Source organism: Lithobates pipiens, unplaced genomic scaffold (genome assembly GCF_037356315.1).
Source record: "Lithobates pipiens isolate NorthernLeopardFrog02 unplaced genomic scaffold, aLitPip1_a1.2 Scaffold_23, whole genome shotgun sequence".
NCBI lineage: Eukaryota > Metazoa > Chordata > Amphibia > Anura > Ranidae > Lithobates > Lithobates pipiens.
Genome location: NW_027507785.1, coordinates 10,683,366 through 10,699,151, shown reverse-complemented (window position 1 = coordinate 10,699,151; position 15,786 = coordinate 10,683,366). Strand labels below are relative to the sequence as shown.

Genomic DNA, 15,786 nt, shown 5'->3' with positions numbered 1-15,786 from the left:
GAGGAAGGAGAGAAGGGATGGAGGAAGGAAAGGATGGAGGAAGGGAGAAGGATGGAGGAAGAAAGGATGGAAGAAGGAGAGAAGGGAGGGAAGAAAGAGATGAAGGAAGGGGAAAGGAGTGATTAAGGAGAGAAGGGAGGGAGGAAAGAGAGAAAGGATGGAGGAAGAGTGAAGGCAGGAAGAAATAAAGAAGGAGAGAGGAAAGAAAGAAGGGTGGGAAGAAGGAGAGAAAGGATGGAGGGAGGAGGAAGGTGAAGGAAGAAAGAGAGAAATGGTGGAGGAAGGGGAAAGGAGGGATTAAGGAGAGAAAGGGGAAACGAGGAAGGAAGGAGAGAAGACAGGGAGGAAGGAGGGAAAGGAGAGGGAGGAAGGGAATGAGAGAAATTATGGAGGAAGGAGAAAGAAGGGATTAAGGGGAGAAAGGAAGGAGAGAAAGGATGAAGGAAGGAGAGAAAGGGTGGAGGAAGTGGAAAGGAGGGAGGAAGGAGAGAAAAGGAGGGATGAGGAGAGAAGACAGAGGAAGGAGGAAGGAGAGAAATGATAGAGGGATTGAGGAGAGAGAGGGTGGAGGAAAGGGAAATGAGGAAGGAAGGAGAGAAGACAGGGAGGAAGGAGGGAAGGGTAGAAGGGAGAGAATGATGGAGGAAGGAGAAAAAGGGATGAAAGTAAGAGAGAAAGGATGGAGTAAGGGGGGAGGAGAGAAGGGATGGAAGAAGAAGAGAAGGGAGAGGAAAAGAAATAAAGGATGGAGGAAGGAGACAATGGATGAAGGATAGAATGAAGGGAAGAAGGGGGAAAAGGATGGAGGAAGGAGAGAAGAGAGGGAAGAAGGAGAGAAGGGATGGAGGAAGGAGAGAATGGAGGTAGGAAGAAGAAAGGGGATGGAGGAAGGAGAAAAGGGTGGGGGGAAGGGGAGAAATAATAGAGGCAGGAGAGAATGGAAGGAGGAAGGAGAGAAGGGAGGAGTAAAGAGAAAAAGGATGGAGGAAGAGTGAAGGCGGGAAGAAATAAAGAAGGAGGGAGGAAAGAAAGAAGGGTGGGAAGAAGGAGAGAAAGGATGGAGGAAGGAGAGAAAAGAGGGAGGAGCGAGAGAAGACAGAGAGGAAGAAGGAAAGAGAGAAATGGTGGAGGAAGGGGAAAGGAGGGATTAAGGAGAGAAAGGATGGAGATAGGGGAAATGAGGAAGGAAGGAGAGAAGACAGGGAGGAAGGAGGGAAAGGAGAGGGCGGAAGGGAAGGAGAGAAATGGTGGAGGAAGGGGAAAGGAGGGATTAAGGAGAGAAAGGATGGAGGAAGGGGAAATGAGGAAGGAAGGAGAGAAGACAGGGGAGAAGGAGGGAAAGGAGAGGGCGGAAGGGAAGGAGAGAAATGGTGGAGGAAGGGGAAAGGAGGGATTAAGGAGAGAAAGAAGGAGAGAAAGGATGAAGAAAGGAGAGAAAGGATGGAGGAAGGGGAAAGGAGGGAGGAAGGAGAGAAAAGAGGGATGAAGGAGAGAAGACATAGGAAGGAGGGAAGGGAAAGAGAAAGGAGAGAAATGATAGAGGAAGGGGAAAGGAGGAATTGAGGAGAGATAGGATGGAGGAAGGGGAAATGAAGAAGGAAGGAGAGAAGACAGGGAGGAAGGAGGGAAGGGTAGAAGGGAAAGAAATGATGGAGGAAGGAGAAAGGGGGATGGAGTAAGGGGGGGGGGGGAAGGGATGGAGGAAAAGAAAAGAAAGGATGGAAGAAGGAGACAAATGGATGAAGGATAGAAGGAAGGGAAGAAGGGGGAAAGGATGGAGGAAGGAGAGAAGAGAGGGAAGAAGGAGAGAAGGGATAGAGGAATGAGAGAAGGAGAATAAAGGGGATGGAGGAAGGAGAGAAGGGTGGGGGGGGGGAGGGGGTGAAGGAGAAATAATAGAAGCAGGAGAAAATGGAGGAGGAAGGAGAGAAATGATGGAAGCAGGAGAGAAGAGAGGAAGGGAAGGTGGGAGGTGAAGGTGAAGTGTAGGGAAGGAGAGAAGAAACAGATGAAGGAGAAAAGCAATGGAGGAAGAATAGAAGGGAAGGGGTGGGGGTAGGACGGAGAAAAAAGATGGAGGAAGGAGGAAGGGGAGAAAGGAGAAAGAAAGTGAGAGGAGAGGGAGAGATGAGAGGAGGAAAGAAAAAAGCTAGGAATGAGAGAAAGCTAGAAGGAAGGTGAAAGGAGAAAGAGAAATGTGAGGAAGGAGAAAAGGGAGGGAGGGAGGAAAGTAAAAAGAAGGGAGAGAAGAGAGGGGAATATAGGAGGAAAGAAGGAGAGAATGGAGGATAAAAGGTGAAAAAGAAGGGAGGAAGGAAAGAAGAGAAGGAAAGAAAGAGGAGAGTGCAGAGGAATGTTAGAAGGAGAAGGAGGAAGAAGAGAAGATAAACAAGACAAAGAGATGAATGAGATAAAGCAGAGAGGAGAGAAAGAGAGGGGGAGATGGAGGATAGAAAGAGAGGAGGGAGAAGGAAAGAGAGAAAGGAGGGAGAAAGGAAATAAGAGAGGCAAAGATGGGCAGAAGCAAGAAAAGAAGAGAGGTGGGAAGAAGAAAAGGGAGGAAGGCAAAGAGGGTGAACGGAGAGAAAAGAGAAATGAGAGAAGAGATGAGGGGAAGGAGAGGAAGGAAGTGGGGAAGGGAGGAAGGAGAGAAAGGAAAGATGAAGGAGAGAAGAGGGAGAGGATGGATGTAAGAAGGACAGAAGAGAGGAAAGATGGAAGATGCTAAAGGTCATAATTATTATAGGAGAACAGCATTGATCAGGTCACATTTTGTTTTTTGCCCGCTCAATCATTCCTGCTGAGATCGATCAGTTGGCAGCACTGCTCTATTTTCCGAGTTGTGTGCCTGCCCCTGATTCTCTGTCCGCTCATCTCGGTGCCCCCGCTAATGCTCAGTGCTCATGGTATTATAGTTCTTCAGTTCAGTTGTAATACCTGAATTTGGTTGGTCGATCTGTGGTGCTGCCACACAATCATATAAAATACCCCAAATGCACATTCCATTCCATGCAACTATTCATCCATCTGGTCTTTAAAAATGAAAGAAAAGGAAATTTGACATAATGTATGTGGGATGAGTTTATATGCGAATCTCCTGTCCCCTCCCACCTAGTGTTTCTTCCTATTGGTCAATGAGTCAACACGTTGCCTTAAATGACCAATGTGGCAGCTCTGAAGGTGGGAGGGGCGGGTCCGTTGGATCAAGTTCAAGTTCAGCTTTGCAGCAAATATGGAAATTTTTGCGCATGTTCAGCTGCCTCTATATCTGGGCCTACTCATCATTTTAACATGCGGTTTTCACTGAGGACAACCTGTGCTTTCTGTATTGTATTGTTCTATGCTGAGTTTGTATTAACAGTTTTACTTTAATGAGTGATAATTTCTCACCTTAACTTGGGATGTGCAAAATCGTAATTTTTTTCAATTACAAGCCATCAATCTCGATTATTGCGTTGTGTCAATTAAATGGATTTAAGTGAATGGTCAGATCTATGACACATAACCGAAGGGGGGCTGCCAGTAGAGTTCATCTAGTTGCTGATTGCCACCTAAGAAATGGTAAATAATTGTTCCTTCATCTTGGTATATTTTTGGATTAATGAAAGATTTTGTTGTTTCAGATCTGAATTGGGTGCGGATTCTCCTCTACTGCATCATCTTCCTTCTCAGCGTCTTTGGAAATACGCTCATCATCATCGTTCTGGTCATGAACAAACGCCTACGTACCATCACCAACTCCTTCTTGCTCTCTCTAGCCGTCAGTGATATCATGGTAGCTCTTCTGTGTATGCCCTTCACCCTCATCCCCAACCTCATGGGCGACTTCATCTTTGGAGAGGTCATCTGCAAGACGGCTGCCTATTTCATGGGTGAGAACATGAATAAATAGTCAAACGTTGTGGACCCTTGGCCATCACAATTACAGGAGCTTGTTGGACATCTCATTCCAAAACCATGGACAATAAAAGAGGTTGGCTCTCTTTGTGACCCCCACTCTCCTGGGAACACTTTCTATAAGATTTTGTAGTGTTTCTGTAAGGATTTGAGACCATTCAGCCAAAAGAACATTTGTGAGGTCAGGTTAGGTGTTTCAATCCATACGAAAGGTGTTCAGTAGGGTTGAGGTCAGGACACTCAAGTTCCTCCACACAAAACTGGTCAAACCATGTCTTTATGGAGGGGCCACCATTTGTGAGATCAGGTACTGATGTTGGATTAGAAGACCAGACTCACAATTAGCATTCCAACTCATCCCAAAGTTGTTCAGTAGGGTCAAGGTCAGGGATACTCTAGTTCCCCCACAACAAACCATGTCTTTATGGAGCTGGCCACTATTTGTGAGATCAGGTACTGAAGTTCGATGAGATGACCAGGCTCACAAATCGTGTTCCATTTCCTCCCAAAGCTGCTAATATAGGGTTGAGGTCAGGGATACTGTAGTTCCTCCACACCAACCCATGTCTTTATGGCACTGGCTACCATTTGTGAGATCATGTTGGGTAAACAGACCAGGCTGACAATTAGCATTCCAACTCATCCCTAAGCTGCTAATGTAGAGTTGAGGTCAGGGATAACTCTAGTTCCTCCACACAAAACCATGTCTTTATGTGGTTGGCCACCATTTGGTGAGGTCAGATTCTGATGTCGAATAAGAAGACCTGGCTTACAATGGTCATTCCAATTCATCCTAAAGCTGTTAGGGTAGTAGGGTTGAGGTCAGGGATACTCTAGCATTTCTCAACCAGTGTTCCATGGAACCCTAGGGTTCATCTAGAGGTTGTTTGGGGTTCCTTGAGCAATGAGCCATTTCCGCCTCTCAGATACATTCCCACTGACACCACTGGTCTTTTTAGCTATCTGTAAGGGGGTAATACTTCCCACAGACCATCACACAAATGTATAACAATTTGTAGATATAGTCATTTTTAGTAGGGGTTCCCTGAGACCAGAAAGTTATTTCAAGGGTTCCCCTGTGCTGAAAAGATTCAGAAAGGCTGCTCTAGTTCCACCACACCAAACCATGTCTTTATGGAGCTGACCACCATTTATGAGGTTAGATACTGATGTTGGATGAGAAGACCTGGCTCACAAGTAGCATTCCGACTCATACTAAAGCTGTTCAGGAGAGTTGAGGTCAGGGTCAAGTGAGTTCCTCCAAACCAAACGGGTCAAACTACTGTATGTCTTTGTGGAGCTGGCTTTGTGCACAGGAGCACAATCATGCTGGAACAGAAATGGCCCTTCACCAAACTGTTTACAATGCTTGGCTACAATGTCTTTGTATGCTGTAGTATTAACTTCACTGGACACCTGAACTCATCATTTGGCAGGGTGTTCACATACTTTTGGCCATTTAGTAGGTGTGGCAATCAGATTTCCGAAAACATTTACCCGTATAGTGTATGTGTGCAAAATCTGAACAAAACTCTGGATAGCCGCACTCTGGATTGAGTAAAAAGTAAAGTGCCTTTATTTCTTCAAATGCAAATGCAAAAACTCCATTGAACAACACATCACAGCAAAGGGAAACAAAAAATAGAACAAGGTTCTGACGCGTTTCACGCTACAAACAGCGCTTACTCATAGCTTTGCTGTGATGTATTGTTCAATGGAGTTTTTGCATTTGCATTTGAAGAAATAAAGGCACTTTACTTTTTACTCAATCCGGAGTGCGGCTATCCAGAGTTTTGTTCAGATTTTGCACACTTGGCTTATGCAATCAGCCTGCACCTGGAACCCCTACCTATCTGGAGAGCTAGCAGCCTGTTAGTGGATCGACCTGGAGCGGTGAAATCTCTGTTCTCCGTATAGTGTATGTACCTGCTCCTGTCATGGAAATACTGAGATAGATTATTCCAATGCACTTGATGAAGAGGTAAATGGAATGGATAGTTTCCCTTTCCTATAAGAACATGATCAACGCCAGTATTATGCTGAAGAACAATGTACCTCACCATGCGTTTGGACAATTAGCTTCCCTTGCAAGCAGGCATGTGCAGGATGGAAACATTTATTTAGCTTTGTTTCAGATCTGTTCATTAAGTTAATATTTTCATTTCGTCATATTCATTACATTAGAATGATTTGTTTTCAGAATTTGTTTTGTATATTCAGGATTTGTTTCATATATTCGGATTCAGTTAGTATAATCGTTTAATTTTAATCAGTTCGAATTTCAGAACATTCGTTCTATTCTATTCTAATCTTTTCTATTTTTTTATATTCTATTCTTATCATCTTATTTGTCTTTTATATCTTACTGTATTTATTGAAATATGTTTCTATTTCAAATTCATCTTTTTTAATTTTTCTAATTCAAGTTCATTTTTTTCAAATTCGTTATTTTGGTTAGTTTCCTTATAATTCTTTTTTGGATTCGTTGAAATTCGTTACTAACGTGATCCAGAAATTCGGATACATCTCAATCTCCGAATAACGAAAACTTCATCCAAATTTGAATTCATAACTAAATCAATCGCACATGTGTACTTGCAAGTATTACAAGGAAAACCAAGCACATTGCTGGGTATAACTATAATTTGACTCCAAGCTCTATTCAGAATTTTAGAACTGAACTGCCAATAATTGAGATCAAACCCAACTCCATTTAGTCAGCTACTTTATGACCAGATATTTGTGAAATGTATTGCATATAATTGCAACTCTCCTATTTGGTGGGATTTCCTGCGATATGAATAAATCTAGAAGTCCACAACCACCATTCTTTTTAGAATTTAGAATTTAGTTCCAGTGTCTTTAACATTCTAGTTTTAAAAATAATTTTGATCACTTGTATTGCTGTCACAAGGAATGTAAACATCCCTTGTGACAGTAATAGGTGGTGACAGGTACTCTTTATGGAAGGGTCGGGGGTCTAAAAGACCTCCAATCCCTCCTTTGCACTTCAAAGTATTCAGATCACCGTTTTCGGTGATTCTGAATACTGTATATTTTTTTTAAAACCGGTGCCATTGGCAGCCAAGTAAACAGGAAGTGACGTCATAATGTCACTTCCGTGTTTACAATCAGGAGACTGGAAAGAAGCCACTTACGGCTTCCTTCTAGTCTGTCCCTAGCCGCCGGAGGCATCGGATTGTTGATCGCTGGAAAGCCAATCGCTGGCTCTAAAAAACAGTAGCTGTGGGCATCATCCCAGTATAACCCCCGAAAACCGAGTACCCACATCGGCGTACGCTTGGCGGCAAGGGACATTGGAAAGGCACCAACTTCTCTTCTGACATTCGGGCGTGTATTAGAGATCAGTTTGGGGGTGCTTCTGAGCTCCATCTGAGGTGCATCTGACCTAGAGAAGACATTCTTCTGAACCGCCATTGACTTCTTATTGCTTGAAGTTACCCTACTTTGCCCTGTCGCTGACATCCTTTGACCTAGTTGACCTCCTTCTGGCCTGCAGTTGATCTCCTATGGCCTGCACTTCACCTATTATGACCAGTAGTTGAACTGCTATGATCTGCAGTTGACCTCCCATGACCTTTATTTAACCTCCTTTCGATTTACAGTTGACCTCCTTCTGACAAGCAGATGACCTCCTATGGACTGCACTTTACTTGCCATAACCAGCAATTCATCTCCTATGACCTGCAGTTGACCCCCTCTGACCTGCAATTTACCTCCTTCCGATCTGCAGATGACCTCCTGTGGCCTGCACCAGTGTTAATTTTGACGTCAAAATTTAAATTTAGTTTTAGTCACAGTCTTTTGACTAGAATGGCACTTTCGTTTTAGTCGACTAAAATAATTTTAGTCATCTAAAATCGAATGGGTTTAGTTAAATTGTAATGCATTATTTAAGCATTAGAAGCATAGAATTCCCAAGCTCATTATGTACTGCTGGAGTAAAAAAAATAATAATAATAGAGGAGGCCTGTAAATGCAGCACAGTGCTCCGGATGGTCAGGAGGCCTGTAAATGCTGTGCAGTGCTCTGGACAGTGGTTTGAGAAGACCTGTAATGCACACAGTGCTCTGGATGGTGGCCAGAGGAGGCCTGAAATACACACAGTGCTCTGGACGGTGGCCTGAGGTGGCCTGTAATGCACATAGCACTTTGGACAGTGGTCTGAGGAGGCCTGTAATGCACACAGTGCTCTGGATGGTGGCTGAGGAGGCCTGTAATGCACATAGTGCTCTGGATGGTGGCCTGAGGAGGCCTGTAATGCACACAGCTCTTTTGACAGTGGTCTGAGAATGCCTGTAATGCACACAGTGCTCTGGATGGTGGCTGAGGAGGCCTGTAATGCACATAGTGCTCTGGATGGTGGCCTGAGGAGGCCTGTAATGCACACAGCTCTTTTGACAGTGGTCTGAGAAGGCCTTTAATGCACACAGCGCTTTGGACAGTGGTCTGAGGAGGCCTGTAATGCACACAGTGCTCTGGATGGTGGCTGAGGAGGCCTGTAATGCACAGTGCTCTGGATGGTGGCCTGAGGAGGCCTGTAATGCACACAATGCTTTGAACAGTGGTCTGAGGAGGCCTGTAATGCACACAATGCTCTGGATGGTGGCCTGAGGAGGCCTGTAATGCACAGTGCTCTGGATGGTGGCCTGAGGAGGCCTGTAATGCACACAATGCTCTGGATGGTGGCTGAGGAGGCCTGTAATGCACAGTGCTCTGGATGGTGGCCTGAGGAGGCCTGTAATGCACGCAGCGCTTTGAACAGTGGTCTGAGGAGGAGGCCTGTAATGCACACAGTGGTCTGAGGACAGGAGGTGGTCTGTAATCAGAGCTCCCAACTGTCCCTGATTTGGAACAACGTCCATCTGTCCCTTTTCCTCCCCATTTGTCCCTCATTTTTGTCTGATCTATACAGTGGTATATAAAATGCACTACAGTGCTAAACTTTTCATCCAAACCTTTCATTTCTGAATTGCTGAATTTCAAAAGCCAATAATAAAAAAGCACTTGTGGGCAGGGCCGCGCGGTGAGGTGAGAGTCTGGTGAGGCACTGACTGGTATCAGAGCCAGACACACACGGGTTACATACACCGCAAACGTTAGAGCGAGAGCAATAATTCTAGCACTAGACCTCCTCTGTAACTCTGAACATGTAACCTGTAAAAAAGAAAAAACTTAAAGTGTCGCCTATGGAGATTTTTAAGTACCGAAGTTTGGTGCCATTCCGCAAGTGTGCGCAGTTTTATGACCTACAGTCGACTGCTGTCTGGCCTGCAGTTAAACTTCTATGGACTGCACTTCACCTACTATGATGAGTAGTTGAACTGCTGTGATATGAAGTTGACACCCCTATGACCTGCAGTTAACCCCCTTCCGATCCGCAGTTGACCTCCTTCTGACCAGCAGATGACCTTTTATGGCCTGCACTTTACTTGCTGTGACCAGTAATTGACCTCCTATGACCTGCAGTTGACCTCCTATGACCTGCAATTAACCTCCTTTCGATCTACAGTTGACCTCCTTCTGACCAACAGTTAACCTCCTTTGGCCTGCAGTTAGCCTATATCAATGTGCAGTTGACCATCTATGACCTGCATCAAGCTGCTTCAAGCCAGCTTTCATTTCTCATTGGCTTGTATGGTGGTAGAAATAGTTCTGATGCAAACAAAAGCCAATCAATTCAGGCCCCAAATCATACTTTGTTGGCTGAGGACTGGCTGTGTGTTTGTGAAACTACATATCAGTTCAAGCACTGAGCAGTTCCCTTGTTTCCTCTCTGCATAGGTATCTCTGTCAGCGTGTCCACTTTCAACCTCGTGGCCATCGCCATCGAACGCTACAGTGCCATCTGCAACCCCCTGCAATCCCGTGTATGGCAGACCCGCTCCCACGCCTACAAGGTGATCGCTGCCACCTGGATCCTTTCCATCATCATCATGATCCCATACCTGGTCTACAACAGGCTGGTGGCCTTCACTAAGAAGCAGAACATTGAGGGCTACCAGTGCCGCCTCAAGTGGCCCAATAACCAAGTGCAGCAGGCATGGTAAGATATTCCTGGCGTCCTTCTGTATGTGAATAACGGCTGCCGGTCATGGTTATCTTTATGGTCATAGTGTGTACAGAGACAATCTGTACCTACATTTTATATTATTGTACAGGAAAGCAAGAGCTCTTCTGGGGACAGAGAATGATGTGACTGTGGGGGGGACATTAGAGTGTAAGCTGCTTTGGTACAGTGACTGATGTGACTGGCTCAGTGTTCTCTGTACAGCACTATGGTATAAGTCAGAGCTATACAAATTTATAATATTATTGTGTGACCTACAGAGGTTGGTGGTTTGGTGTTTTCGGGAGAGTGGTGAATAGTGAAGAATCATACATTGCACACCTTCCTTCTTCCTTCTCCGATAAGCTCCACTTTAGCTGAGTAATTGTGTACTCTGCGCTCTCCTGGGTGAGGACGGTGGGTCGGGGAATGAGGCTGGGACAAGGACATCGGCACCTCTACCGAATGGCAGATAAGCTTCTCTTAGTAAACAAAGACAGGAACAGCAAAAATACATAAAAGTGGAGAACACAAGCCAGATCTGGATTTCCCACAAGGCAAGCTAGGCAGGTAGATGTCCAGGGGGTCCAACTACAACCTTTATGCTACTGCAGTAAACCACTGGGATCGTGCAATTGGTCAAAGCTGTGCACCCACCTGTCTCTTCATAAGGGAAGGTGGACTTGTAGGCAGTTGATATCTGCTGGGGCCACACCAGTACAGACAAATGGGGCGGCTTCTCTTTGACTACTGCAGTCAATGCCAATGGAAGGGATAAGGAGCAAAACTGGAACCTTACCTGGGACCCCAAGTAAGGTCTCACATGCCCTTGGAAAAGTAATTTATATAGGTATAGGAACCATGTTGGACCTGTAGGTGGTAAGATGGATGGCAGAAAAGGCAGCTGGGGAGGGGGAAATGTACAGATACAACTTTTTCTCCAATTGTCTATCCTTCCAGTGAGTCTCAGGGTCTCTTTAAATTGTATATACAGCCAAAACTTTTTCAATGTTTTGTATAGAATAGGGAAGGGTTAAAATGTCTTTCAGTATATATTTGTTGTCTGTTGTGACCAGGGTCGGTCAAGGGGTGGGCAGAAGGGACAGCTGCCCTGGGCGCAGTGTTTTTCATTAGGATGGGGTCACTGCAAGTTCCTTCTACTATAAGGCTGACAGGAGTAGTGACAACTGCATCACTACTTCTGTCAGCCCAGTGCTAGATGTGGCAAGGAGAGGAGAAGAGAGCCAGGAGGGGGTGCAGGCTGCGCTCTCTACTCCCCTGCAATTTGGCATGTTTGACCTAGGCCCTGGCTGATCTTGTTCTGGCATTAATTTTGGCCTCCCCTCCCCTTCCAGCCTGCGGCTGGACAGTGAAGGGGAGGCAGCAAAGGGGTGAGCTTGTCCATTTATCACTCTGCTCTCTCCTCCTATCAGCATGTCCTGTGTTAGAACACAATCACTGCAACACAAAGGTTTGGCTGCTTGTGCTGCAAGAGGCTGATGCCAAATCTACACATTTAATACTGGATTAATCAACTGCAATTTTTGAGACTTTTATATCTGCCTGGAGTTCAGCTTTGAGACTGAATTTTTGGGTTCCACCTAGGACTGGTTGTCCTGTAAATCAATATGTTTCTCTGTGTCCTCAGGTACGTCATCCTGCTGACCATGCTCTTCTTCATCCCTGGCGTTGTCATGACTGTGGCCTATGGGCTCATCTCTCACGAACTCTACAGAGGGATCCAGTTCGAGATGGACCTGAACAAAGAGGCCAAAGGTAAGTCTGATATGTCATTGTTCATGACCAGATAGAACAAAAACGGCTCAGCCTTCCTAAATACAGTGGCTGGGTTGGAGCTTGGTGCAAAATGGCCATACTTATATTTGATGCAAGACAGGACTGAGGTAGAGTTAATGTGAAGGAGTAGACCTCAGTGAGGTCAAAGAGGAAGCCGAGCTGAAGTCAAGAAGGAGGCAGTGGTGTGGCCAGGAAGGAGGCAGATAGAAGCACAAGAACGAGGCAGGAGAGGAGGACAGGAGCAGGGCCGGTGCTACCACTAGGCAAACTAGGCAGCCGCCTAGGGCGCACTGCTGTTCCTACCCTTTTCTCCCTGCCACTAGCAACTAAGTCTTAGCAACAGCAGGCAGGGCCGGAGGACTGTGTCTGTGTCCTGACTCTCAAATGAATGGAAGCAAGCAAACATTAATTTATGGGCATTGGTAGGCTGTATTGATGGGCCCTGGTAGGCTGCATTTGATGGTGCTGGTGAGGCTGCTTTTGATGGGCGCTGGTGAGGCTGCATTTGATGGGCGTTTCATAAAAAAATGTGGGGTAAACATGGGCAGGGCAAAGGGGGTGGAGTCAGGGGTGGGGCCAATGGGGGCGGCAAAATGAAGTTTCGCCTAGGGTGTCAAAAATCCTTGCACCGGCCCTGGACAGGAGGGAGGTAGAAGGATGGACAGGAACGAGGGAACAGTGAGGCCAAAAAAATGACAGAGGGGAAGACAGGAAGAAGGCAAAGGTGAGATCAGGAAAGAGGTCAAAGGATGGACAGGAAAGGGGCAGTGGTGAGGTCAAGATATAGTTGGCACCTGTTTCACCCGGACAATCCAGGTTTTGAATCATGTGTCCACCTGAAACCAAGAAACACTCTTCAAACCGGACCGTGGCTCGGAGCACATACCTTCCAGTTTTAGCGGGATAGTCCCTGGATTTAAACTAAATCCCGGCATCCCGTAGAACTGGGTTGGAATCCTGTAGCCCAGTGATGTAACAAGTTTAGCTCTTGGCTCCACTAGGTTACCTCACAGACTGGCTACTCTGGGCACTAGGGATGTGCCGAACACACCCCCCCCCCCCCCAAGTTATTGTCCTAAAAAATGTTTGAGGACCCGGGTCCTTCCCCAGGAGACATGTATTAATGCAAAAAAAAGTTTTAAAAATTTCTTTTTTTTTCGGGAGCAGTGATTTTAATAATGCTTAAAGTGAAAGAATAAATAATAATTAAATATTCCTTTAAATAACGTGCCTGGGGGAGTGTCCTTAGTATGCCTGTAAAGTAGCACATCTTTCCCATGTTTATAACAGTGCCACATCAAAATTGCATTTCTAAAGGAAAACATGTCATTTAAAACTGCTCGCGGCTGTAATGTATTGTCGGATCCCGGAAATATAGATAAAAATACCAAAAATACCAAAAATAAATAGCGTGGATGTCACCCCCAAAATTCATACCAGGCCCTTCAGGTCTGGTATGTATATTAAGGGGAACCCCACACCCAAGTAAAAAAAAAAAATGGCGTGGGAGGCCCCCCAGGTACGATATACTCTGAATAGCAGTATACATACTATACAGCCTGCCCTATATACTCTGCAGAAAATTGAGCCTTAAGTTGTTGGTGGTACCAGAACACTGTAACCCCTCACAGTTACTCTTGTTGGGTGTAGGAACGGGCCCTGCTGTGAAATATTACATGAAGAATTGTAATCACATGCCCCTGTTGAACAGGGTTCCGAAAAAATTGGGCCTTTGGTGGTGGTGCCACAACACTATAATCAGAATGATACAAGGATAGTGGTGTGCTGTACTAAAAGATATATAGATTCACAATAGTTGTGTACTGTTTAGACATGCAGAGATAAAATCCCAGTAAAGCCAACAAAGGTGGCCAAGGCAAATGTAGTATAGAGTCAAGAGTGTGTATACAGGTAAGTAAATAGCAGCTAATAGCACATCTGTATATATCAGATATATAACAAAATAAAATATAATGTAATAATTATCATATGGTCTCTTGGGTCAGTAAAGTGACATACACAACAATACACATAAATAATAAAAAATTATTAATAAAAATTTGTGATACTTTGTGGTGATAACATTACGTGCAAAAAAATAAAAATAAAATAAAATTGGGTGGAAAATGATGCAATTTGTTTAAAATAGGCAAAAAGTGCACAATTATACAGCTGTCTAAGCAGACGGATAGATATCCATTTCAATTGTCCATGTAAAGGTGTATTCAGTGAAATAAAGTGATGACTACAGTGCCTTGTGAAAGTATTCGGCCCCCTTGAACTTTTCAACCTTTTGCCACATTTCAGGCTTCAAACATAAAGATATAAAATTTTTTATTTTTTTTGAAAAATCACCAACAAGTGGGACACAATTGTGAAGTGGAACGAAATCTATTGGATATTTTAAACTTTTTTAGCAAATAAAAAACTGAAAAGTGGTGCGTGCAAAATTATTCGGCCCCTTTACTTTCAGTGCAGCAAACTCACTCCAGAAGTTCAGCGAGGATCTCTGAATGATCCAATGTTGTCCTAAATGACTGATGGTGATAAATAGAATCCACCTGTGTGTAATCAAGTCTCTGTATAAATGCACCTGCTCTGTGATAGTCTCAGGGTTCTGTTGAAAGTGCAGAGAGCATCATGAAGACCAAGGAACACACCAGGCAGGTCAGTAATACTGTTGTGGAGAAGTTTAAAGCCGGATTTGGATACAAAAAGACTTCCCAAGCTTTAACCACTTCAGCCCCGGACCAATTAAAGCGGAGGTCCACCCTAAAATGGACCTTCCGCTCATCGGATTCCTCCCCCCCTCCGGCGCCACAATCGGCACCTTTCAGGGGGGAGGGGGGTGCAGTTACCTGGATAATCCAGGTAACTGCACCCACTTCCGGGCTAGCTCTCTGCGGAAAGGGGCGTACATTACGCCCCTTTCCACAAGTGCCCGCCCCCTTCCGCAAGTGCCCCGCTGCCTGCTGGGAAACACACAGATCCCAGAGGCAGCGGGGACCGTCCTCATTGCGCAGCGCGGCTCGCGCATGCGCAGTAGGGAACCGGGAAATGAAGCCGAAAGGCTCCATTTCCTGATTCCCATACCCAAGATGGCGGCGGCAGCACTCGAGTGTCGATCTAGAGATCGGCTTCGGGTGCCGACATCGCGGGCGCGCTGGACAGGTAAGTGTCACTATTTTAAAAGTCAGCAGCTGCAGTATTTGTAGCTGCTGACTTTAAAAAAAAAAAAAAACGCGGAGTCCCGGAGGACTCCCGCTTTAACAGCCTAAGGACCAGAGGTCTTTTTACAATTTCGCACTGCACTGCTTTAACTGGTAATTGCGCGGTCATGCAATGTTGTACCCAAACGAAATTTGCGTCCTTTTCTTCCCACAAATAGAGATTTCTTTTGATGGTATTTGATTGCCTCTGCGATTTTTATTTTTTGCGATATAAATGGAAAAAGACCAAAAATTTGGAGAAAAAATGATATTTCCTAATTTTTGTTATAAGAAAAATCGATTAAACTCAATTTTAGTCATACATTTAGGGCAAAATTTATTCAGCCACATGTCTTTAGTAAAAAAAATGTCAATAAGCGTATATTTATTGGTTTGCGCAAAAGTTATAGCGTCTACAAACTAGAGTACATTTTCTGGAATTTACACAGCTTTTAATTTATGACTACCTATCTCATTTTCAAAAATTACAAAAAGTTGTCACTAAATGATATATTGCTCACACATGCCATAGTTATATGTGGAATTGCACCCCAAAATATATTCTGCTGCTTCTCCTGAGTATGGGGATACCACATATGTGGGACTTTTTGGGAGTCTAGCTGCGTACGGCACCCCGAAAACCAATCACTGCCTTCAGGATTTCTAAGGGTGCAAATTTTTGATTTCACTCCTCACTACCTATCACAGTTTCGAAGGCCATAAAATGCCAAAATAGCACAACCCCCCCCCCCCCAAATGACCCCATTTTGGAAAGTAGACACCCCAAGCTATTTACTGAGAGGCATGTTGAGT

At 44.9% G+C, this 15,786-nt stretch overlaps 1 protein-coding gene across 1 annotated transcript in view; it reads left to right on the top strand.

The window, feature by feature from the left end:
* The window catches only part of LOC143927191 (cholecystokinin receptor-like), a 108,289-nt gene that overhangs the window by 81,197 nt on the left and 11,306 nt on the right, over nucleotides 1–15,786 (top strand). The window contains exons 2-4 of the mRNA XM_077451167.1: nucleotides 3,624–3,872; nucleotides 9,703–9,964; nucleotides 11,616–11,743. Of these exons, the coding sequence (XP_077307293.1) occupies nucleotides 3,624–3,872; nucleotides 9,703–9,964; nucleotides 11,616–11,743 (639 nt within the window). The remainder of the gene's footprint in view (nucleotides 1–3,623; nucleotides 3,873–9,702; nucleotides 9,965–11,615; nucleotides 11,744–15,786) is intronic.